This window comes from Emydura macquarii, unplaced genomic scaffold, assembly GCF_026122565.2.
Source record: "Emydura macquarii macquarii isolate MOO-44397 ecotype Brisbane River unplaced genomic scaffold, CSIRO-AGI_Emac_v2 contig_2676, whole genome shotgun sequence".
Lineage (NCBI taxonomy): Eukaryota > Metazoa > Chordata > Testudines > Chelidae > Emydura > Emydura macquarii.
The window spans coordinates 48,310,161-48,336,804 of NW_027132813.1; the positions used below are offsets into that span (position 1 = coordinate 48,310,161).

The 26,644-nt window shown below is 43.7% G+C and overlaps 1 protein-coding gene across 3 annotated transcripts in view; it reads right to left on the bottom strand.

The window, feature by feature from the left end:
• Positions 1–1,953: 1,953 nt before the first annotated feature.
• The window catches only part of SHLD1 (shieldin complex subunit 1), a 76,532-nt gene continuing 51,841 nt past the window's right edge, over positions 1,954–26,644 (bottom strand). For all 3 annotated transcript variants that reach the window (XM_067565335.1, XM_067565336.1, XM_067565337.1), the window contains one exon: positions 1,954–3,447. In XM_067565335.1, the coding sequence (XP_067421436.1) occupies positions 2,936–3,447 (512 nt within the window). In that variant the 3' untranslated portion in view covers positions 1,954–2,935. The remainder of the gene's footprint in view (positions 3,448–26,644) is intronic.

Sequence of the window (26,644 nt, forward strand, 5' to 3'; positions counted from 1 at the left end):
TTTGAGCTACCTGTCTCAAGTAACGATGGCAGCGAAGTTCAGGCTAGTTGATCCCGGCATCCTGGGTGGGCTCGGACAGCCTGTACTGCGCTGCTGTGGCTTCACTGCTGCTGTTAGTCAAGATACCTAAGCGAGCTTTGATCTAGCTATGTCTGGACATGCTACAGACACACCTCCGCTTACAGCATCGACCTACTCTAAGTCACGCCTAGGGTGTTAGTGACCTAGGTAAGGACATGGCTTTTTCACCCAAGTGCCCCCTTTAAATATTTAAAAACATAATATTCGGAAACTTGTAAAACTAACAATGAGTGAATAAAACAAATCTAAATGACTGAGCTAGGGTAGGAAGCACTGTTTGATCCTGGCTAAATAGCCATTTACAGGCCACAGCTAGAATCAAAGGTGCCTCCATCTGACAGCTGCATCAGCGACAACCAAGAGAGGTCAAACTAAAGCCATTTGCTATCTCAGCTTGCTTCCAATTAAAGTGTAGCTGGAGGGTCTGATCCTGCATTTCTTGTGCACCTCGGGCCCCATTCTTCCCACGTACTTCAACGTAACTGCACAGATTGCCTATGAAGGAGCTTCCTGCTTTTCAGCAGTGCCAGGGAGAAGACATCTGGGCCCCTACAACTCCCACTGACGTAAGGATCTGCATGTGGAAGGTGGCAACCAGTGATGTGAAACGCTGACCTCAAGAGACTGAAATCAACCACCTTCTAGCGTCACTACTCGACAAACAATGGAAAAGTAAGAATGGCCCAAATCCTGAAGTCCTTAAATTAGTTAAAGCTCTCAGTGAAGCCAATAGGCATTTTCCCTGAGTAAAACCAGAGAAGTAACAGGCTCAGGACAGAATGACAGCAATTGATGAACTGCTGTAACCAACGGTCAACTCCTTGTCAGCTGTTAATACAGTACCAAAAAACACAACTACAACAAAAATCTATGGAAAAAATATTCTAAAGTACAATTCCCTCTTGTCTGTTAACATACCAGGAAAATCTTCTCTATGCCTTCTCTATAGGAGTGACAAAGAATGTCATCAATGATAATGGGCTGTATGTGAGCTATGAATGATGACACAGTTAGGGCCAAATCCTAAAAATGGTGTAAAGGGACATAGCCTCTTTGATGTTAAGGGACAAATCAAGCTCTGGAGAAACCCGTGCATGTCCGATGGAGCTATAGTGAACTGCACCGGCTGGGGATTTTGTTTTGTTTTCAAATGGCTGAAACACTGGAGCTCAGCCATCTGCTTCCCAGAGCTGTTAGCAGCAAAGCAGCAGGTGGTATGCTGTGCACAGGAGCCTTCACTCTGAGGAACACCTCTCTGGAGTCCCATTTCACAGATACCTCACAGACATACTCATTAACCTCACAATCCTTACATGGTTTTCAGGTTGTCTCTCTACAGTCCACACAGAGGGAAAAAAATCTCCTGTCAGATGGGAGCTCCCGAGAGCTGCGAGCATCAACATGAGGTTGCAGACCTTTTTGCTAGTGTTTCTAGCATTTCTAGCTCTCACTTTTTCCAAGGGGTGTATCCAGATCTCTCACATTTTTAACACACAGTTTAAGCCCGTGCATTTACAGACACCTTCTTGAAATGCTCTCAGGGAAATGATAAGTGGTATGAACCCAATTAATTCTCAATTAGCTTCTCTAAGGGCCAAACCGATTCTGTTCTCAGGAGTAAATCCATTAAGGCCAATAGCACTAAACTGGTGTGAGATCACAGCCAGGCTTTTCCTCTCCGAAGACACAGTTATCAGTCAGTCTGTTCAGAGGAGGAGGTTGCATAATGGTTTTATATAAATATTCTGTTTCTTCGGAATATCAGAGTTGGTGCTGTATAAAGTTTCCAGATGTTTTTGCTCCAATCCATGACAAAGTTAGGCTTGGCAGAATTCTATTTATTTATCTATATATTTAATTATTTTGATGGACGATACCTGTCTTTGAGCATTTTTTCAATGTTTATCAATTTACATTTATACAGTTGCAGGAAATTATGGGTGGGTGGGGGGTCAGACAATAATTAAGGACAGTCGTTGAAGTTAAAAAATGTAAAGCTTTCTAACCTTTAAAACACATTGTCAACATCACAAGTCAAAATATACAAAGTATATAGGCTCAGATCAAACTAAATTCTCAGGCAAAGAAAAATGCTGCTTATCTGTACATGTTAATTATTAATGGAAATATTTTTTGTGTGTACAGGGTGAAATTGACATTTGCCAATACAAATTTTCTTCCAAGCCTACACCTGCTGTAAAGCTATATGCCTAGGCCTGAGCAATCCGTAGCTTGTTTGTTGCAGTAAATGGCACTTACAGATATTGGCGCAAGTAGAAGGAGGATAGGTCTCAGTCTGGGGACACTGTTCAGCTGTGCTGGGGTTTCGGATAAGTTAAGCAGCCCTGGTGGCTGGAAATCCACACATTTCCAGAGGACTACATGGAGCTACTTGAGTAAAATACTATTGAGTATAAAGGTGATAGGATATGGATTTGTATGAGCACCTCCTGGCATCCGAGGATGGAGAGACCTTATGGCTGGTTTGTAGAAGAGCATGTCTTCTGGCCCATGGCAACAGGGTGAGCTTTAGGATAACAGCAGCAGTGGGAACTGGAGAATGAGTTCTCTAAGCACCAGAGTCACGGCTCAGATGCTGAGAAACAAATTCAGTACATAGGTGAAATTCAGGCTGGAGTCTGGGGGCAGGAGAGAAGATGTAACCGATGGTTTTGCAATTTAAGTGGTGTGTTCTTCCGACTCTGGGAGGCTCAAGGAAGGATTGTGCCTTCCCGAGATAGATCCATCCCTACTCAGAACAGGAGCTAACTGCCACAATGTGCCCTCAATTTAAAAACACAGCAAAACCAAACCATCAGCTCACTCACCCCTCCCTGAACTCCTACATCAGACCCTATGATTTCATCACCTTCTGTTTTAAGAGAAATTGGAGGACATCATCTGACAGTCCTGGTATTCGCTTTCCTTCTTCCAGTGCAATTCCTCCATTAGCTGGTGCTAAGAAACAAGCGTTGCTGGAGTGGTTCGGAAAGACCTTACACCCATCTCTGTTCAAGACCATCTGGGCCATGTGGAGAGTGCGCAAGGCATATTTTCTTCCATCCTTGTTTGCCAGGTCCTGAATTTTGAGAGAGAGACATTCTGAAGCTGCATTGTATGTTGGATCCCTTCTGCCGGGCTGCTGCTGACAACAGATTTCATAGAAGCTATCTAGAGACTTTCTAATACTGGTGTCTTCTGTGCCCTCTTGCTCAGATGTCCAAGAGGATGGAATCCCACTAGGTTCAGTGGGCTGATATGGCTCTGCATTCGTCCGATGTCTAGGATTTGCCTCCTCACAGTGTCTAGGCCGAAAGCTCATGCTAGCTGCACGCTGAGCTTCTTCAGGATCTGGGCTACTAGCACCTGCAAGCAGAGAAACATTGAAATATGTTAGACATTCAGGAATACGGAGAAACTAGCCCCTGGCTGCAGCTGATTAACAGAATTGTCTGCGCTGGCTGGATCTTGCCCCCCCAGGGCTCCTAGAAAAGTGAGACGGTTGCAGGTAACTTGCAGACTTTCTGCTGCCAATGGCCCTAGCCAAGACTGCCTCACGAGGAAGTGAGTGGATCTTGGGGGTTACTGCCTTAGGCAGCTTCCTGCCCTAATCTTCTCCACAGCTCACTTTGTTTTTCCTACCCCTTTCTGGGGTTAGCTCTACAATCACAGTCCTCATCGTATCCCTCCAGCTTTTTGTAGAGAATCCTCTCCCCAGCCTTCTATCAGCACCTTATAGCTAGCTGCCTAGGGGTCAGACCCTAATCCCATAGAAGTCAGAGTGTCTTACTCTTGATTTAGTGGGGTTTGGATTCGGTTTTGTATAGGGTTACCATGCTCCTCCGTCCCATTTTTCCTGCTCGCTCAGACTAGCTTCTCCCACACTGCTTTCATGTGGGACTTTTTATTTGCTTACGCTCTTAGCTCATTCTAGTCTAGTTCTTGTCTTACTTCCTGACGGATCAACATTCTGGATGTCATTCAGTTACACAGATCCATTCCGGCTCCCACTGAAATCAATAGGAGCAATCTGCAACCAGGCACCTATTTATTATTCATGGAGCGTTGGCAGTGTTACAGGCATGTGGCAGTTATGTATGAAAACAGGAGGGTTTACAACAGGGCAAATACATCTCACAGCCTAAATAGCCTTCACAGGGAGGTGGAAAACTGGCCCCGCAACCGATACCTCTTACTGCATTCTCCCCTCCACCCCTTCCTTTAAGCTAACTTGCAGAACTCCTCAGGCACTGACAGGAAGGAATTTCTATGGGTACATCTATGCAGGGATAAAAAACCCACAGCTGGCCCAGGTCAGCTGACTTGGGCTCCCAAACTGAAGAATTGCTGTGCAGATGTTTGGGCTCGGGGAGGGACTGAGCTCTGGGATCCCATGAGTCTGAACGTCTACACAACAATTTTTTAGCCTTGCAAGTCCAACCCCCACGAGCCTGGGCCAGTCGCAGCTGTGCCACAGGTCTTTTATCCCTGGGTAGACATAGTCCAATGGCTCCTTTTCTGCTCTTCACTCAGAGACTGTGCCAATGGCTGCAGATTGCATAAGCAGTCTGCAGAAAGTCAGAAAATAGCTGAGTCTTTTATAATTCATTGGCATAGGAAGTGGCACACAACCCTTCATTTAAATGAGCGGTATGTTCAAAGGGAACATCAGCTCCAACCATAAAGGGTTTCTTTAATATGAGGACGCAAGCTTTGTGTCCATTAAAAATAAGGTGGCAGAGTAGCCGTACCGTATATTGCTTCACAAGCGCTTCCTCCTGACTTTCCATCTTTTGATCTTTCCTTTCAAATTGACTTCATCCTCAATTCTGAGATGAAATAACTTAGCCTTGTCCTGCACAAAGCCATTTCCAATACAGTACAAAGAGAAGTTCCGTGGCATCCTTTTTACATCACTATATGCCATTGCGGTAGCAAATCAAAGCTAATCAAAGACAGCAGGTTCATTTTCCCTTAATAATCCATCAGTCCCTGATGTCTGGGTTAGGTCTGAATTGAAGAATCAGGTATCTCCAATAACTCAGTCAGATGTCACTTGAATTCAGACTCCTGTGGCAGTCTGCAACTCCCATGCTGCCATCTTGCTACCTATTACATGTAGCTTGCAGTTACATTTTGTGAAAAAGCAGCAGTTGCCACTTCCTGCAAATACAGAAACCCAACATGATCCTGTTGGTAAAAGCAAAGTACCACTAGCTTTGCATTATTAGAAAAGACTTCTGCTGTTATTCCTTTCTCCTATTTATAAACAAACCTGGATCATATTTGCTGCCACTTCTACTTACAACCCAGTGGAGAAGTGACCAGCAAATATTTAAGGGCTATCTCTTTTGTTCCTGACTGAGGCAGAAAATACTCATGTATAATTAATTACAAGGAGTAACTATACTTTCAGTAGGAGGCCTCTGTCTTCACAATAATAGTCACTGTTGGCCTGATCCAAAGCCCCCTACATTCAGTGGGTATCACTTAATTGGCTTAGATGGTAATCTTTCCATTGATTTCAATAGGCTTTGGCTCTGATCTTATGAGATCCCAGCTCAGCACTGGAGTTGCTGCTGACCATGAATGTCCGGAATCACCAACCTTGATGCTAGCACTGAGATGATGGTCACTAGCATAACAGTACCTATCACACATATGTGACATTACCAAATAAGTGTGAATGTGACCTCTAAATAATTGTGATTACCTCATTCAAGTCTCTGCTCCAGCCGATAGCATCTGTTTGCACAAACCAAAAAAAACCTCTCCTCAGACATAAATCCCATCACAATAACCCTTAGCATCTTCCTCCTCCTCTGGGCCTTTTCACTGCTGCTTTCTTGAGGTGAGGTGACCACACTGAAAGACACAATTCCAAGGGCCAGACCCAAAATCGGTGATGCTAAGGAGATTCTTTTCCATATGAAGATGCATTGTTGCTCATTATATCAGTACCTTCCACATTATCCTTTTCACTCTCTCTAGTGAGTCCCATCCCAAATCATTCCCATCTCTTAATGCACTGAACCATTGTACTTGCTTTTGATTTTGAGAATTCACACTGGACAAGTGTCTATCTGAGCTCCCTCTGTAACGCCCGCTGAGTACTCTCTCTCTTCCAGTTGAGTCTCTGTCAGACTCTCTTTGACTATACGCTTGGACCTTACATGTCTCCAAAGCTAAATTCAATCTGCCATTATGCCACACGACCCCTCTGTGGGTTTAAACCCAGCAGGGCAAATGCTGCCCCCTTCCCTCATGGGAAAGCCCTAGTAAACTGGCTTCCTACAGGTGTCTCTCTTAGGAGGTGAGGGAAGGAGCCTCTTTGGTGAAAGGTACATCTGCTCACTCTGCAATGGCTGATGAGCTGTATCGGTGGTGGGGGCAGTGGAACTGAGCCAGCATAAATCCACCCTCTGCCTGCCCCTGATAAGTCACCCTCTCTGTGAGGCTCCAGAGAGAAGACTGTGCCAGGGGATACAGAGCCCCTGACAGCATAGCTGTACCACAGTGGCTCAACGGTGCCTGGGCCTCCAGTGGCTGCTGCTGGGGGAAGGGTTTCAACCATCTAGAGTTTCTCAGGTCTTCCATGGAGAAGCTCAATGACAATATGGATGTTACAAGGCCTCAAAGGGCCTGACCAAAGCCCACCAAAACCAATGGACAGGTCCGTTAGGTTACAGCCGATATAGGAGGCTAGGTTCTCGGTTGGTGTAAATCTCTGTACCCCCATTTGTCTTCAGGGGAGCTGCACAGACTTACACTGCCCGAGGATCTTGCCCAAAACTGTTTTAAAATATCTTCACTCGTCTATTTATACCGCAGATGGCGTGTGAAAACCCATTCCATTACTCATCGTGCCTTCACCCTCATGACAAATAATCATCAGTAAGAAGGTATATTACTTGATCCGCCTCCACAGTGACTGGAGTTCTGCCTTTGGAACTTATTTGCACAAGATGTGGGGGCTGACAAAAGGATATTCTGTATGTTTATAATCCTACTGATAATTTGAAGTCTCCGTTTCTCACAACCGAGTCTCTGCATATGGAAAAACTGCTTTGAAATTGGGACTTCTTTCAGTGATACCACAGCACTGCAGCTTTATTGGTTGCATTCCCCATATCAGCTTGTGCCACCATTTGAGAGTTTAGAGCCAGGCTAATGGCTCTGCTGAGCAAATATAGTTGGGGTGTAAAATTAGATATTCTTCATGAGGGAACAGCAGAGGGGGAGCTTGCCGCACTGCTGAATTGCTGGAACGAGAGCCTTCTCTGTTAGGATGGCCTGTGCCTGTTACAGTTGCTGCTAAAACATCAGGGAAGCTTTACAGCCCATTGTTGTGGTGTCCATGTCCCATCTATGCAGGGGTATGCCTGGTGGATCTGGATAGCTGCTTGATGCTACCACACCCCTTCTGCTGAACCTCTCCCACTACTCTCCTCAATGCTAGTGCAGGTGGAACTCCCAGAGAACACAGCATGCATGGCATATCATTCCCTTGCAAGAGTCTTCCATGTGCTGGCTCCTTCCCTACAGAGCAGAAATGGGCTAGTCCTACTGACGCAGGGCTTTCAATGGCCTGGAAGATGTCTCTTTGTTTTGAATTTAACCAAAGTTTAATACTATAGCAAGGTTTTTGTAAAGAACTGAGTAACGTGGTTATCATAAGAAGCAAGTTACACACTTCTATGATAAGGGTCACTTAAGCTCATGCATCAGAATATAAACTAATGGTCACCAGGCTCAGAGAGGAATCTGCCTAGGAACAAAGATAGTGGGAGTTAAGTGAAAATCTCCTCCCTGTTTATTTCCCTTACCCCAGTCTCTGTCTAATTGTCAGAGCAGGAACTGTCCCTAATGGAGTGCTTGGGAAATGCCCAGTGCATAATGTGTAAATATTAATTATGGGATTAAGATGTGCTCAAAAAGACTAATGTGTGAGAATATTGAGGCTAGGTTGTCCATTGAGGCAAGGTTTAATAGAGGGACTATGCTTAGTAATGCATACTGTTGTATTTCACATTCAATCCATGTACTTTCCTCAGTATAAACAGAGGACTGCGATGCTGTCATGACAGCCTCTTTTTCTGACCATGTTTCAGCAATTTCCAACTAATTAGCCCTCCTCCCAGTAAGTCTACTCAAAACACTTTAAAAAAGGACTGTGCACTTCTGCATGAAAGGGAAAATGGAAATTTCTCTCTGAATGCAGCAAATCTTTCTTCTTGTCATCTGCCCTTAGTATTTTGCTGCAGTACATTAGCCTTTAATTTCAAAGCTGGAATTACAGAAAACTTCAAACAGTCAATCTTTAGTGCAGGGAGATTTAAACTCTGCCTGTTGCTGACCCATTGTCCACAAGTGTTGATCAGCATTACGCAGCATGGGAGGCGAGTGCAACGTGTCAGCTGTCAAGGCTTCTGAATAGGGATGGTACTGAAGATGTTCTCCTGACGTATAGGCAAGATAGGGGTTAGTTTCTTTGTACCACTCTAGAGGTCACTGCCCTTTGCTCCTATACAGTATATAGACAATGGCAGCTAACATCTCTGGTTAAAGATGCTAACTATACTGGAGACAGACCCAGCATCCAAAATGCAGGAATGAATTTTGGAGGCTTTAAGGCACTTGTTTGCAAACCTTGTGCCCAAAGAACCCTGTAGGTTTAAAAAAAGGGGCCTTAAATTAGGACCAAGGAAAGAAAACTGCTGGAAAAACTGAGTTCTCTAGTTTAAGATTTTTTAATGTAATGAATTTTGGAACCACAGAAACCACTCCACCTTTAGTATGGTGATGAAAGTTACTAGATGGCATGCGGGCACGCTCGTATGTTGCTCTGTTGGATCATAAACTTCTTGAGGGTTAGTGTGCTGGAGTAACAGACAGTTTAGCCATACAGTGATGCTGTGGCTGGGTCCCAATGACGGTATTTAATATGGGGCTGTTTCAATTAGAAGTGTGCCTGCTTCGCACTGTAACAAGCCTGTCTAGCTTTCATAGAGACTTAGACCTCAATGGACCATTACGATCATCTAGTCTGATCTCATGCATAACACAGGACACAGAACCTGACTTAACAGTTGGGTAGCTCCGTTGCCATGTGCTCCTCATCTGCAGCGAGCGCTACGCTAATGGATGAGACTGCCAGGATTTTATTGCCCTTTTAACATTCTCAGCCTGCTCCAATGTTTTATGGCATTGGGGCATGGGCAATGCTCTGCCTTTTGTCAGGAGTGCGAAGAGTAATGGAGACATGCACCATGGTGGAATGAAGAAGCACCACAGGAAAAGGAAGGGCAGCTACTACTGGAGAATGGGGGAGCCAGGAAGTGGGAATTTTGGTGGGGGAGAGGGCGGGCCCCACCTGGTCACTGTTGCCTCCTGGGTCTGAGTTCAGTATGCTGCTGTGTTCTCTGTGATCTGCCACCGAAAAAGAAGGAGCTGCTAGATTTTGGGGCGGATGGGAGTATGCCGCAATCTGCCGCCAAAATATCGTTCCTCACGATGTTTCTTGGCGGAGTCTATGACGCGGCGAGAATTCCGCCAGCGGGTAATTCAAATGTGGGCCACCGATGGAATTGAGTTTGACACCACTAATAAAGAACATGAAAATTCCCTGGGTGCACACCCTAATGAAATGTGCTGCGCACGCCTATGAATGAGCTATGCCAAATTGCAGCAACTGAGGATCTTGCTCTGCTTATACTAATACAAGAGGTAAGAACAGACCCTGTAACCTACTGGAATTCCCAAGACAACCACACAATTTACAGTTACACACTTAAAGACAAAACCGTTTTTAATTCAGTTCAATAGGTTATGTTTGGACTTGCTGATGTGGGAACAAATGTGGCAATGGGATGGTTTTTGGTTTTTTTGGCACGGCACTGGGAAAATACAGAAAACTCAGTGCCAGAATTTATCACTACAGGGCTAGATGGGGATAACCATACTCATATTAAGTAGCACCTTGCTGTGCATGATGTCCTATTGACAAAAGTGCTCACCAGCATGTATAAGGGTTGCACAACTGGGCTCTTCGGGCTGGATTTTTACTCACTTTGGATGGTACTTTACTCCAAAGGGACCTCCATTGATTTTAAACAGCAGAAAGTGTGTGTGATTTAAGTGTCCCTTTTAATAAAATAGAGCTGTGGTTCGCAAACTTTTTGTATTGGCGACCCCTTTCACACAGCAAGCCCCTGAGGGTGACCCATCCCCGTATGAAATAAAAACAGTGGGTTTAAATTCAGTTTTTATTTTAATTTAACATGGGGACCCCGTGTAACCATCTCGCAACCCCCACTTGGAAAACCCCTGAACTAGAGTATATGTTGTATTATTATTACTGCTGTTTAATTCTTGAATTGCCTGTATTAGCCAGGCTCCTCGCATTGGTGTCAACAAGAGTAATTGGAACTGCTCACTTCTGAGCATAAATGCAACCTAGTTGGTAAAACTGGAACCTGATGGGAGAGTGGCGTGATGGAATGTGCAAAGCAAAGGCTATAACCTAGTTAGGAAGGATCATACGGGCACAAAGGAAGGCAGAGACATTCTGTCAAAACTCCCATTCCCTGTTTGAGTCACTGACAACTCGGAAAATAATGATCTCGACTGCCTGTGCCTCAGTGTCCTAACAGATAAAGAACATGCTGGGGTACTGGTTGATATCTGCTGTAGACTACCACATTACACTCAGGGTATGTCTACACTGCGGAGTGAAGTCGATTTATTTTAATCGACCTTCACTGACCAAATTTTACAAGTCGCAAGAGCGTGATGACACCACTCTCATTGCGTCAGGGGATTATGTCCCCATTCACCGCGCTTGGGTCGACAATCAAAGCAGTGCACCCTGGGTAGCTATCCCCACAGTGCAACTAACTGCAGAAGCTTTTGGGAAGGTTGTCGTCCTCCCATGATGCAACGTCCTCCCTCTCTCCCCCTTCTTTCTTGTCCCAAACAAACAGACTAATGCTTTTTCGCACCATTTTTCTAAACCCTCCAGTCTCTGCAGTGCATACGCCATTGCTGGAGAGGCATGGAGCCTGCTCAGCTCTGCACTATCATTATGAGTGTCACAAACACTTCATGTCTTAGCCTGCAGTATTTTCAAGGGCGTGACAGGGGCTGCAGCACTGAATATTGTGATGTTTCTCAAGACGCCCTGCTACAACCCATAGAATGAAACAATTCCTGTTTGCTGCTGGCTGTCATGGACCATCTGCAGTCAGTGGAGCACCACTTCTGGTCCTGGGAAACACACACTGACTGATGGGATTGCGTCGTTATGAAGGTGTGGGATGACGAGCAGTGGCTGCAGAACTTTTGTATACGAAAGGCCACTTTCTTGGAACTCTGCGCAGAGCTGTCTCCAGCCCTGAAAGGCATGAATACTCACTTGAGACCAGCTCTGACAATGGAGAAGCAGGTGGCCATTGCTCTGTGGAAGCTAGCAATGCCTGACTGCTACCGGTCAGTTGGGAATCAATTTGGAGTCGGTCCTCTCGCAGTGGAAGAATAAGGCTGCTCTCCCCAGAAACCTTCTGCACAGGATCACAGAGTACCTAAATGAAAGTTTCCTGGAGATATCCATGGAGGATTCTTGGAGCATCCCTGTGCAGATAAACATTCTTTTCTGGGGGGAAACCCCTTGCTTAGATGAACTAACAATGAGGAAGCCCATCCCCACCACCCCATTCAGTTTTTTCCCCCCTATGAGAAGAAGCTGGACTGGGGAGATAACCATAGAAATGAGATTTGCAGTACATACTCCTCAGATGTGCCTTCTCCAGCATCTCGGTCACTCACACTGTCCTGCGTCTGGCTGGGGTGTTCCAGGGTTATAAACAGCTCCTGGCTTTCGGGGAGAATGGATTCCCCAGTCACCTGGTCCCTGTTCTCCTCCTCCTCATCCACAGAGTCCTCCTCGTTCATCCTGGATTCCCCTGAGGTATCTATGCTGTGTGGTGGTACAGTGGTGGGGTCACCGCCTAGAATCGCATGCAGCTCCTCATAAAAGTGGCATTTCTTTGATGATGAGCCAGAATGACTGTTCGCCTCCCGAGTTTTCTGATACTCCTGACTCCGCTCTTTGATTTTAACGTGGCACTGCTGCACGTCCCTCCTGTGCCCCTTTTCCAATATGCCTTTTCATAAATATCTAAATTCCTTTTGCTGGCTTGGAGCTGAGCCAGAACAAACTCTTCACCCCACAGACTGATGAGATCCAAGACCTCAGGTCGACTCCAGGCTGGAGTGCGTTTGGGGCATGCAGTCACTATGATCAGTTCTGTTGGCAAGCTCTCTCCACCCTGACCAAACAGGAAATGGGAATTCAAAATTTCCTGGGGCTTGAGGGGAGGGGCTGTTTCCTGTGTACGTAGCCACAGTGCAGAAGGGTGCAAATGTGCAGAGCAGTCACAGCAGAGCATTGTGGGATAACATTGATTTACGCTGTGCTTTGCCTACACTGCCACTCATTTGACCCAAACAATTCTATTTCAGCACTACACCACTTGCGGAGGTGGTTTTATTACATCAAATTATCCCCATGACTTAAGTCGATGGAACTGACCAGCCAATGGAGACGCATATGTTACATGGTCAACGGAAGCCGCATTCCATTGACCTATCTTTGCAGTGGAGACCAGGCCTAAGACAATGGATGACTGGCTCCTTATGCACCTGTCTATAATGTATAGGGAAAAGCTGCATTATCATGGTGGAGGTCTCATGGGGCTATACTACACTGTCCTTGGAATGGCTAAAAATGACACTAGATGACACTTTCTAACTCAAAAGGCGTGGTATCCGACCTGGGGGAATTCTATATTAGACCTCGTCTTGAAAGAGAGAGGAATTAGATGACAGAACTAAAAAGGAGTGGTAGATTAGGTACAAGTAATTATGATTGGATTACATTTGCTATGTGCAAAATAATAGCATCTAGACCAGTAATATATATTCTTGGGGTGGGATCCACAAAGAGACGCAGGTGTTGCAATGCTCGGTGTGACATGACCTAACTTTGAGGTACTTAGAAAATCATGGGAACAATGCTACAATCCACAAAGCCTGAGTGAGGCACCTAGGCTCCCTACACAATGAAGGGGGAGAGATAGGCACTTTAGACAGTGATACACAAAGTCAGCATGCCAGGCAGGGAACCATCCATGCTAGCCACTGGGAGATGCGAACCACAGTGGTGGGTGCTAACCTCTGCCCTCCCTCCGAGTTAGGCACCTAAGTCTGGGATGAAGGGGCAGACGCATCTCTGCAAGTCAGGAACTGGGAAAAATAGGCACTCAGCCACCTAAGTCATATGTGGGGTCAAAACAAAACAGGTGGGAGGCCAGAAGGAGGGGGGAGAAGGACATTTATAAACCTTTTGGCCTAGTGGTTAGGGTACTCACCCAGTATGTTGGAGACCCCTGGTTTAAGTCCCTCCTCTGCTTGATGAGGAGAAGGGATCTGAACAACATGTAATTTAGGTGGCTGAACACCTGTCCTTTCTGGCTTGTGAATCACACTGGGGCTTACCTGGGAGATAGACAACCAGACACCTATCCTGAGACAACAGTGTGCCTGATCATCTGGGTGCCTAGCTTGAGGCAGCAGTGTGCATGCCTCGAGGCAAAAACGCGCTCACCAAGTCAGTATAGTCTCTGACCGTGTTAGGCAGCAGCTGAGTGGTGGTTTTGTAGATCACAGGGGTGCCTAAATCCATTCATGGATCGCGCCTGTAGTGCTTTGAAAGTGCCAATTTCACAAAGCTGTAAACAGTGCTGAGCCACTTCAGTGGGTAGACAGAAAAATGGGAACCGCCTAAGAACATGTTACTCAATGTCCAAAAAGTCACACTCCCATAATCGAGAGAAGGCCACACTGGCCAAAAAACCCCCAAACTATTTTAGAGAGGAAGTGAAAAGAGCTATTTAAAAAAAAAATCATATCGAACAGGTGGAAGGAAGGGGAAGCGGACCACAAGGAAGATGAATAAGAAGTTAGATGTTGTATAAAAATGATAATGGAAGCAAAGGGACACAAGGAGAAACATATAGCCAGCAGAGATAGAGAATAAGACTTTTTTTTAAGAAGAGAAGGAACAGAAAGATAGTCTTGGTCCATTACTAGATGGAAATAGAACTGAACAGTAAAACAGTGCTGAAAAAGGCAGAAGTGTTCAATGAATATTTCTGTTGTGCATTTTGGAAACAAAGTCAGATGAGGTAGTCCTAGGATGAGGAGGATATACTTTCTGTTCAAAGAGTAGCTGAGGATGTTATATAGTAGCTACTAAAGATGAACCCTTCAAAATCAGCAGGTCAGGATAACTTGAATCCAAAAGTTTAAAAGAGCTGGCTGAGGAGCTCTCTGGACTATTAAAGCTGCTTTTCAGAAATTCCTGAAGAGTGAGAGAAAGCTTATGTTGTGCCAATATTTAGTAAGGGGAGGCAGGATGACCTGGGCAATTATAAACCTGTCGGCTTGACCCCAGTGCTGGGCAAAATAGTGGAATGGCTGATACAGAACTCTTTTAATAAAGAATTGAAGGAGGGTAACATAATTAACGCCAGTCAACGTGGGTTTATGGAAAATAGATCTTGCCAAACTACCTTTCTTGATGATATTGCAAGCTTTGGAAAGGTAACTACATAGATGTAATATAACTAGGACTTCTATAAGGCAATTAACTTCATAACATATGATATGTTGACTGAGAAACTAGAATGATAAAAAATCAACATGGTATCCATTACATTGATTAAAAATGGGCCAGCTGATGTTCAAATGTAATTGCAAAGGGGGAATTACCAAGTGGTTATTTTTCTAGTTAGGTCCTAGAGGGACTGAGTCTGGCCCTGCAATATTTAACACTTTTATCAAAAACCTGGAAGAAAACCCAATCATTACTCAAAGCTTACGGAGAACATGGAGATTGGGGGAGTGGTAAATAATTAAGAGGACAGGTTATTGATAGAGTGATCAGGTTCATTTGTAAGATGGGCACAAACAAATATGAATTTTAATATGGCCAAATGTAAAGTCCTACATCTAGGAACAGAGAATGTAGGGGAACTCTATCCTAGGAAACAGTGACTCTGAAAAAGACTTTGGGGAAAGAGAAGGTCATAGTGGATAATCAGCTGAACATGAGCTCCCAGTGAGATGTTATGGCCAAGAGGGCTAATGCAATCCTTGGATGTACAAATGGGAAGATATTGAGTAGGAAGATTAGAGTACCTATCTATTTGGCATTGGTACAACCATTGCTGGAATATTTCAAGAAGGATGTTGCTAAATTGGAGAGGGTTCAGAAAAGAGTCATGAGAATGATTAAAGGATTAGAAAGCTTGCTTTATAGTGATAAGACGATTGAGCTTCAGGAGTGTAACTTAAAGAAAAGGCTGAAGGATGTCTGGTAAGGTCCCACATGGGGAACAGAATCTGATGATAAAGGGCTTTTCAACTTAAGAGACAAAAGTATAACACGATCCAATGGCTAGAAGTTGAAGTTAAACAAATTCAGTCTAGAAATAAGGGACAAATTTCTAACAGGGAGGGTAATTAACCATTGGAACAATTTACCAAGGGTCTTGGTGGATTCTCCAACATTGGAAAACTTGAAATCAGGATTTGATGTTTTTCTGAGAGAGATGCTCTCGTTCAAACAGGAATTAATTCAGGGAAGTCCTATGGCCTGCGCTATACAGGAGGTCAGGCTAGATGATCACAATGGTCTCTTTTGGCTTTATAATCTATGAATCTATTTCACATTTATACTCCAATAGCACCAAAGGCCAAAATCAGGTCCAGGGCCCATGGTGTTAGGAGCAGTACAAACATAATAAATGGCAGTCCCTGCCCACAAAGAATTTACCATCTAAAAGGCTTGTAATAGTGTTTATAATCTACTATATAATTTTTAGTCTCTGTACAAATTTCCCTGTATTACATTTTTTCATCTCTGTGTATTGCTATAGGGAAATGTTCCAGCTTTAAAACATAAAGGGAAATGGAATTTTAAATTACATTACTATAATTCATTAAATGCTATAGTAAGGAGACAAATCTGCTCCTTAAAACTATCGGGAATTGTGAACTGACAGCCGAATAAGGCAGCTAGAATGAAAACTGTTGCAAATTAAGCTCCCTCATGGTTTTCTAAACTGCAGCACATCTATACGCAGTTGGTCTCAAGAATCTGTCTCTAAAGCACCTACCCATCATATGTGATGATGGATACGTGCTGGAGTGGTGGTAAGTGAGATTTAAATGACACAATCTTTGTACAGTTATTTCCACAATTAAGAACCTGGAACTGGCACGGACCCAGACGGATGCCACAGTGACAGGCATAGTATAAGAACCAATCAGAATAGCTGCTCTAAACACAGAGGAAACTTAGAATTGATAAAGTGCCACAGAACTCTCGTTGTTTTTGCTGTATACAGACTAACATGGCTACCCCTCTGGAAGAATTGATATGGTTTTCCCAGTGATATTTCAAGAGATATGGAGAATGTTCCTGGTTGATTTTTGGTTATATTGATCTTGTACATTACAGCCACATTTTGAAGGATGTTGTTTGTATTTTAATTTTGTTATTTTAAAACTTTTAAAAAGATTTAAAATGGTGCACTATACAGCTTATGCCTTTGCAGCCAATAAAAATAAAATTATGAAAGCTTCTTGTAATCACATCTTAAACCAGTGATTAATAAAAGCTACCATCTATCAGATAGGGATTCTATTATCAAACATAGGCTTTGTCTGAAACAAAAATAATAAAATGCAAATTTCCTGCTTCAAGCATTCACTGTAGATTAAAGTTATTGTGGCCTGGTATCTTATTAGCCAGCAGAAGAGGTAATTTAAAAATCTCTATTAAAACTATTCCTTTCATATTTAGATATATAATATCAATAACTGTGAGCTCCAATCACTTCCATCTACAAAATGCTGATGAAAGTAATAACTCCCAATAATTTACTCCTGTTAAGACTGCTTCAGCTAATTATCTGGAGTCTGAGTGAAAACTGATGCTGTTTATTAAGAGGTCAGGGAAATGTTCTCAGTGACAACTGGGGGAGTGTCACAAAAATATGTGCTGGGCACAGTTTTCTATAAGATCAAACTCTTATTAGTCACCACTGTATATCCTGATGCACTTTCATTCTTGAACAGCCAGAATCCAGTAAGAATTTAAGTTTACAATTAGATCATTTTGATTTAGGTGACAGTTTATTCAATTTTTTAAAAATTGCCATTTACAAAAATTCCACTGAATGCATCCATTCCATACAGAGGGAAACACTCACACTTATATTTGTGAAGTGCCTTTCATCTACAAGGATCATGGAGCATTTCATGAGCTACTGGCTGAATCTTGTTTTGCATTGAAGTTAATGGCAAAACTCTTATGGGACCAGAATTTGCCCAGATGTATGCAGGAATAATTTCAACCACTGAGGAACCACCACCAGAACCAACTGAAATTGCAGGTGGGAATGTAGATAGAAAGGTAAGCTGCCAACTCTGGAAACCAGGGACCAAATTCCATCAGGTCTTAGAGATAGTGGGATTGCATGGGGTATATGGGAAGGCAGAGTCTTACCCCAGAACTAACCCCTGTTACTAAAAAGTCCATGGCTCTTTAATGGACACAACTGGACAATATTTCAGTTTTACATCTCATCTGAAAATACACCCCCACCTCAACAGTAACACAGTGTCCCTTAGCATCAATGCTGTGTCACTGATTCAGCGGGAAGACCACCTGTGAATCACCAACAATATGCTCACTGTTACTAGCATGATTCAATGGCTAGATGGGGACTCGGGCAAACTGGGTTTTATTCTCAGCTCTGCCACTGATCTGGCGTGAGGCAGCGGGCCAGACATTTACCTCTGAGCCTCTCCTCCTGCCAGTTGCCTGTCTTGTCTACTTAGACTGTAAGCTCTTCAGTGCAGCTGTCTTTCACAATGCCTGCACAGTGCCCTCTGTTCTATTAGGACTTTATCCCACCCTCATCACCGTAATGTGAGTGCAATCTAGTAGTGCATTAAGCAATGTGGTAACACCTGCCACATGTGGTTCTGTTTCTCATATCCTCTCCCTAGGGAGAAAATTGTGTGGAACTGGGGGAATTTTGTTTATGTTTTTAAATATATGTGGTGGTGTGTTTATATCCAAGAAGGCAGGTTGAAGACGTGCACCCGGCATTTGGAGCAGAAGGTGCTGAGGTTTTTGATGGGCCTTTGTCCCTCGGGGAGTTTATTCCACAGCCTAGGACCGGCTTCAAAGAAAGCTGTGTTTCCTGAACAGATGAGCTTTACTCTTACGTTCTGAGGAGCAGAGCTGCTGACTGCAGTTTTCATCCTAGAGATTTAAAGTGCTCTCCTCTGCCAGCTAACATGCCCTCTGTCTTGCTCTGGTTCGCCATCCACCAGTGGATCTTGTCCATGCACTGGGTCAAATTGAAGGTGGTGGTATGCGGTGAAGGATAGGTAGAGTTGCGTGTCATTGGCATATTGCTGGCACTTAAGTTCCTGTTGTCTGACTCGTTCATCTAGTGTGCTGTGTGTAGATGTTGAATAGGGCTGAAGAGAGAACTGACCTTCTACAAGTGAGGGAGCTAGTGATGGAGGTGCATTCAGCCCTTTCTGGGAGGATGCACCCAAACCATTTTAGTGTGTTACCCTTAACCACTGGCTCTGGAACTGGGGGAGCCAGGAGGCTATGCCCCCCCCCCCACTTTTTAACAAAAGAAACATGTTCTGTCTGTGGGGAGGAGCATATGGGGGTCACATGCCCCTCCAATCTCTGCCAGGGTTTGCTGGCCCCACTCGGTCACATGGAGCAGCTGAGCCCCCTCCCTGAGTGACAGTTGCTGGAGCTGGTCCAGCAGGGTGAGAACGGATGTCTGTTCTCTCTCCGCTGAGAGGCAGAGATCATCCATCAGGACCATTAAGGCAGTTCCAGTTCCATGTCTTGGCCTGAATTCAGATTGCGCCAAGTCTAGGATATTGGCTTCAACTAGCTGAGCTTGAAGTTAGCATTTAGGTAGCTTCACTCAGCGCTTGCTCAGGAATAGGGGGTTTGTAACTGCAATGGCAGTAATTGGCTAAAACCAGCGTATCCAGGCTAGAATCGCTGTATCCAAGGGGCATTTCTTCACTGTCAGTCACACTCTTGGCATGTTTGAAGGAGGAAGTGAAGATCCTTTCCCTGAATCAGGCATCAGTTATCCTGATCACGAGTGGCAAGTTACTCACAACTGTCTTTCACCATCCAGGAAAGCCATGGGTTGATGTCAGAGGTCCTTGGGGGTGTCCACTAACCAATGTGCTAAATCCGGAAACGCAGACAGCTATTTGTTGGATGCCATGGGGGAGCAGACCCACGCAGTCTGGGATGACTTCCCAAATGTGCACGATCTTTCCAGCAAAGTCGGATGCTGGCTCTTCACAACACTTCAGTCTTGTTGTGTTCAGGCCTTTTGCTGCTATTGTAGTACAAACAAGCAGCACCTCTGGATATTTCACTGGGGAGCACACACACACATTTGAGTACTGACCACATCTGATCCTTTTCCTTTTGTAGACTTTTATTTATTTATTTATTTAAAGTATTAACCTTTGGAATTTTGTTGATCATTTTTGGTAAACAGCTTTAAATTTTGCTTTCTCACGTAGAAATTTCTAACACATCCATACTTTTTTTTTTTTAAAAAGAGACAGTGAAGTTGACAGGTAGACTCTCAGACTTTAAGCTACCTGTATTTTATAATAAAAACAAAAGCTGAGCTCCGAACCATTTAGAATAAACACTGTATCCCTGGCTTTTATTGCAAAAATGTAAAGCTGGCCTGTAAAGTAAATTTTCAATGTGTCTTTTATGATGCATAAAGAACTCCTTTTGCTCAGTTATGTTGCATAGAAAAGGCTTAAAAGGTTTAAGGTTTTTACAGGGTTTTTTTCTCCTGGTTTTTACGATTAAAAATCCAAGTCTTGTCGAGTCTGTTTTTCCCAGCAGACTCCACAGGCAGTTGGTGAACTAGCAGAATTTTGACATAAAAGAAATGTTGCCAATGAACCCTAATTAACTGGGGGGGGGGGGAGAGGGGGGGGGAAGGAATTTTTATTCAGACTCTCTTTAAAAACTCTGACTTTGGTTAATACATGTTTAATTTTTCTCCCAACTGCTTAAGATTCAACTTGCCCACCATTGAACTAAGAGGTGAGAAAGTTCACAGGGACATCTCCAAGTCATCTGTAGTGTCCTCTAGCCACTCCCACCCCCCCAAAAAATGGAAAAACTTCCTTGATACTCAAGTTAAAAAGACATGCAGCAGACAAAAAACCTTTTATTTCTGTATGGGAGGGTTGAGGGATACATGAACGAAAAGGAGGGATGTCCTTTTCTCAGCTGTCACCTAGTCAGTTTGTACTCACATGATAATAGCTGGCAAATTCAAAGCTGATAAAAATAATTATTTTTCACAAAACATGGAATTAGACTGTGGAACTCACTGCCACAGGAAGTCATTGAAGCCAGGAGCTTAGCAAGATTCATAAGGGTGATTGTACATTTTTATATGGACAGCAAGAATATCCAGCGTGATGATAATTAATTATAACAGTTGTGAAGGGGATATGAAACCTCCTCTTTCAGGTTTTAAATCAGTCTCTAGCTAGTAGAGATCAGGACAAAATGTGGGGGTTAGATTATGCCACATCTACCTGATAAGGGTTCTTACGTCTTCCTCTGAAACATCTGGGGCTGGCCCTGTCAGACACAGAACACTAGACAAGATGGTCTTTGCGTCTAATTCTGTCTGGCACTTCCTATGTATTCAAAGATACTTAAAAGATAAAGTAGCCAACAATACATTTTACTAGGCATCTCAGATTCCCAGATGTGCACCAAAATTTGCCCATTTTCTAATCTTCCAGTAGAAACTGACAATTCTTCCTTAAGGGCATCTACTGAATGTGATAAGCAGTCATGCTACTCGCTAGCGATCAGTTATTCAGGTTTGTATTCTTGTTCCGAGTACTTCCATATCAATCTCAGAGATTACAAAAGCTGCAGATTGCTGCACAAATTAGATTTCTGTGACGTTTTGTCCAGAAGAACGAAGCATGTCATGTTATTCTGAAGCCGGAATTGTCATAAGACAAGAACCGATTGCCTAGAGATTTTTTCCAATGAAATAGGAGAAACCAAAGAAGGGAAAGTATGCTCTGACATACCAGAATAATGCATAAAATTCAGCAAGGGATTCTTAATACCAGCCAGCTGTGGGACCTTGGGGAAGTCACTCAGCGGTGACCTGTAAAGGAGACAAATGGATTTGTGACCTCTTTTGCTCCCTTTTTGATGTGTGAAGATCGCATTCATCTCAATACTGACACCCACAAAGCTTACCCCTGCATTTCTATGCCAGTGTGCGATGGGCTGTGTGCCCCACACAGGCAGTGAAAGGGTTAAGGAACAGCTTATACTACCTGGCTGCACCTGAAGGGGGGGATCAGGCTTAATTAAAGATGGAGTCCAGCTAGGGAAGGAGCTGGGTGAGGACTATAAGGAAAGGAAGCACAGATTAGAAGGTGCACTGCAGTGCTTCTCTTGAGTAGGTTGTTGGTAGGGGGCACTAGGGAAGGAGAGCCTGCTACACAAGGGGGTGTGCTAGACCCCTTTCCAACTTGTAGATGCATAGGAGTTACACATCTAACACCACCCGACTGCGTGTCCATGATTGTGCATGCAAATTAGTCAGTGGCCACAAATTACCCCTGCAGGCAGAGCAGCAGTCTCCAACTGCCTGATGCTACTTCCCCTAAGAATGTTATCAGGGACAGGTAGGCTGATGGAGAGGGGAAAATCCTGATCGTTGTTTGAGTTGCTGCTACGGTTTAGGGTTCCCTAGCATAAGACATCTCAACTTCAGCCAGAGCTGGTACAAAACATTTTCCCTGCTCCGAATCACTGGCTAGTGGATTAGTGGGTGGGACATATGGCTCTGCTTCCTTCCTGCCCCCTTCATTTGGAAACAGGATGCAGTAGCAGGCACACAGTGTCTGCTTAGTCTTTTGTGCTCAGACCCAAGGTTCAGTGAGGCTGTACGGGGGCGTGTGTGAGAGTATGGGGTCTCATTTCCCCTTATAACCTGTGTGGCCATGTAAACCAGCCCTATGGTATCTTTTATATGAGCACAGAATGGTGCTAGATTATGTCCAAGCAGCAGAACAAAATAAGCAAAAGGCTCTCTCTTGTGTGCAAACAAAACTCTAGTGGGTATTAAAAAGAGGAAGGATGGCCTAATGGTTAGGGCTAAGACTCAAGAGATACACATTAAATTCCCTGCTCCACCACAGACTTCCTGTATGACCTTAAGCAAGTCATTTAGTCTGTCTGTGCTTCAGTTCCCTTACTGTAAAATGAGGATAACTGCATGTCAGTGCCTTAGAGAGGTGTTGAGAGGATAAAAACATGAGACTATTAGGTGTTCAGATTGTGTGGTAACAGGCACCATGTAAGTTATCTTAGAATGATTAAACTTTCAAATGTTTTAATGAGCAACTTGCCATCTTTTAATCTTCTTTAAACTCTCCAAAGTCCTGGGAGGGTGGGAATCACGTTTTTGACTTGCTTTTTATCTGTGTGCCAAGAGCAAAAACGTGTAATTCTTTCCTCTCAAATCACAGCGGTTGATCAAGAATGAGATACAACCAGATACAAGAACTGGAGGCCTTCTGTATATAACTGAGATGGCTATCTGCCTTGGCTAAAACCAATGAAGGGAACCCCTTGTTACTGAGGAAAGTGAAGGCTCAAATATTATTAAACAGTTGTCAAGGAAACTTTGGAAAAACAGACAGAGAAAATGCATCTTCCATACAAGACAATGAAAAGCCAGCTATATATAAAAAGTTTACTATTTTGGGGATGTTTGTCACTTTGTAAACTCCTTGTCATTTTTGGTTTGCTTACTTGAATGCATTTTTAACAAGCATTTGGTTTCAATACGCTCTGCTGCAGTATGACATTAAGGCAAGTCATGAGTAGAAAAATTATTGGAGCAGAGTGATGGACAAATTTACAGATCATGCTCAGACCCTGGAGGCTTAGGAAGAGCTACAATTTGTTTTTCTGATTTTTACTCACGTTTAGGACTGGCTGAACATTTTCCACATAACCTTTTTAAACGTAAAATTGGATTTCCACTTACATGAAATCTTTCACAAAAACGGTCTTTCTGCAGAAAATTCTGACTTTTTATTGAAAAAACAATTATCCCCAAACCAATTGTTTTATTTGGAAATACGGTCACAGTGCCTCATGGGAGCTGTAGTTCAGGGTCTTCAGCCCCCCTGCTCTCCTATTTGGGCCCATCGTCTCAGCTGCACTACATCTCCCATGATGCACTTGGGCCATGGACTCCATGATACAGTACAGTGTCTCAGCAAGAGGGCAAAACGTGGTGCATCCTAAGAGTGGTTCTGACATGCACAGCAGCAATGCCTCATCCTTGATCTGGAGGGACCACTTCCTGGGTAACAGATTAGTGTAGTCCCCTTGACCATTCAGTCCTTGGTCTCTCAGCTAGGTGCCAATACATATGCCGGTTATTGGGGTGGCTTGTCTGATGTAGACACTTGCCCAGTATGAATTGAACTAAGATCCAACTTATTTCACTAAACTCAAACAGTAACCACTTTTAGTCCCTACCAGTTTGGTACAGTAGGTGAGAAAGATTGCATCTCATTACCAACATCCTTACCCCTGCATTTTTAAACAGAATCATTAGCCATGAGCAGAACCAGATGCACTAATCATAGCAAACAACTTACATGAAGAATTTAGCCCTTTATTCTCTGGTTGACTATCCATGAAGATGACTTTGGGTGAAATTCTGGTCCCATTGAAGTAAACGGGACTTTTGTTACTGACTTCAGTGCAGCCAGGATTTTATCTTTTGAATTTTTTTTAACAAATCTTATTTATTCAAAAATTGTTTAGTGAACATTTTGGACTACAACGGTTGTAGGGGTATTTGCAGGACTTAACACAGCAGTCAGATAAATTACAGTCCCCATAGGTCTTAAACCAGTTATAATCAGTAGATAGCCATAGGCTAAAGTGTGAGGAAGACCTATAAGTTTGTTGATCACAGGGCAGATTTTCAGAAGTGCTCAGATCTTTCTTAAGCATCTAAAGTGCATAGCTCCTGCTGAAACTCCCAATAGAGACAAAAAATACAGGAAAATATAACCAAGCTAAATAAACAGCTAGCAACCACATGCAGAGGGAAACATCTAGTCAAACAGGTGCTGTGCCTAGGAGAGTAGCCCCCTATTTAGGACAGATTAGTGGCCACAATGTAAATCCAAATGCATCAAAAAGAAGTTTCTATAACCTTGCATTCAGTTGGAGGAATTCTGCTCTCTGCCAGTGACAGGCTGAGTTGATGACTCTGGCTTGGCCATCCAAAGAGCCAAGGCTTTCTGCAGGAGGCATCCTGAATTGGGTGGGCAGTTGGGGTCCTTTGAAAAGCTGAAGAAGCTACCCACTAGCTTTCTTTAAGGTGCAGCAAGTTCCTTTTAATATAGTGGTATAGCTTACAGTTCCTTTCCTCTCCACTCTTGCAGCCCATAAGATCTACTCCAGTATCTTACTAGTTGAACGCAGGCTTTTATGGACTCATTTTTTAAAAGGAAAGGGGGAGATGGAGAAGCACGGTGTGGATATTGCTCTGCTTACTTAGGAGGATTTGCTGGGTGAAGTAATTAATGACCCGTGAAGAGATTCTTTTTCAGAACTGCTGTAAGTTGAAATGGGAATGAAAGGCTCATTTAAATGAAACCATCAAGATGAAATTCAGTTACTTTTAGCACCCTGGCAGCCAATTAAGTCGACAAGATGAAAGGCAAAAGCTATTATAACGTAGAATGTCTGTCTCCCAGATATGGGATTTCTGAACACAGTTTCATTATTCACCGAAAGGTGGGGTCTCATGGTTACATAAGACTAGGAACTTGATTTAATTAACAAAATAGCCATTCCTACCGAAGCAACACCAAGTCTGGCCTTAAGAGGTATGCACATGGCCTGCACAGCCAACTGCTCTGCTTCACCACACACATTTACAGGTAGAAGTGATGAGCCAGATCCTCAGCTGGTGTAAACCTGTAGCGCTATGTGGATTATCACCAGTTGAGGATCTAGTCTGATGTTTGTGGTTTTCCAAGGCCATTGCTACCTGCAATTCACAGGAAATTGTACGTGGCTGTAACTCGTAGGCCTCTGTACTGTGCAGAATGCTGCTGCTGCCCTTTCTCCACCCTAAATTACAGCAAAGCTTGTTAAAGGCAGCTTGGGCGGCTGCCGCTGTTTCCTGCTGTTCCTGATGCCATTTCACATCTTCCCCTGCTTTGTGAAAAAGGGTTTTCGCTCCTATTTTGACACCATGGCAGCAGGCGGTGTACTGACCCAGGCCTAACAAAGCGCGCACACGTTGGCTAGGCTATAAACATCCCCCCTTCCTGCTGTTTCCTTTACTGTGACTCCATGGGAGCCTTCTCCGCAGAGGCTGCAATAATATTAACACATTCCCAATGCCAGCACCACTCACTTGCTCGGTCTGAACTGGCCCACAATCTCTCCTCGCTGCCACAGGCCTGCGCCTGCGTTTCCAGTGGCCGAATCACGGGCTGAATCTGGTCCTGTGACTGAACTGCCCAACTTCTGTATATTTCGGCTCACATTTGCAAAGGGGCCTCAGGGAGTTAGGCACTCAGGCCACACTGGATGAAGCCTAGCTAGTCTGTAACATCAGATGTTAGAGGATTTTTTATAACCACATCCATCTACGTGACACGCTGAAGGAAATCCTGAATAGGATTTTCAAAAGGACCCAGGTGATTTAGGACCACAGGCCATGATTTTCAGAAAGACTACAGGGAGGTAAGTGCTTACTTCTCGATGCATTTCACTGATATTTGGATACCTACCTCCCTTAAGCTCCTTTGAAAATCCCACCTCTACCTTGTCGGTCACTATAAAATGCCCAATCCCTACCCATACGAGTGTGTTTATCTTTTCCTCTGTTCCACACAGCAAAATCCCAATTTACTTCTACCCAGTTGACCACAATATATACATGGTGGCTCATGTCACACCTGTTTTGCATCTTCATGACAGAATTTGCCCCCCATATATTGCATTTACCTCCCCGATTATTTTTTAATAGACAGCAAAGCACTTGAAAATGTGTTTAAGTCCTTCTCTATTCAACAAAACACTGAAGTTGACAGGACTTAAATGCATGCTTAGTTTTTAGCATGTGTTTCAGTCGTTTGCTGAATCAAGGCCAAAGGCAATTCTTTGTTTGCTTTAAAATCACTTATACAAAGTTGTTGGGGGTTTTAAAAAAAAAAAAAAGAGAGAGAGAGAAAGCTGTTGTACTCTTCAATAAAAAGAGCCCAAGGAACTGAAAGAAGGTGATTGAAAAGAAAATTACATTCTAGATACAGGTAAATT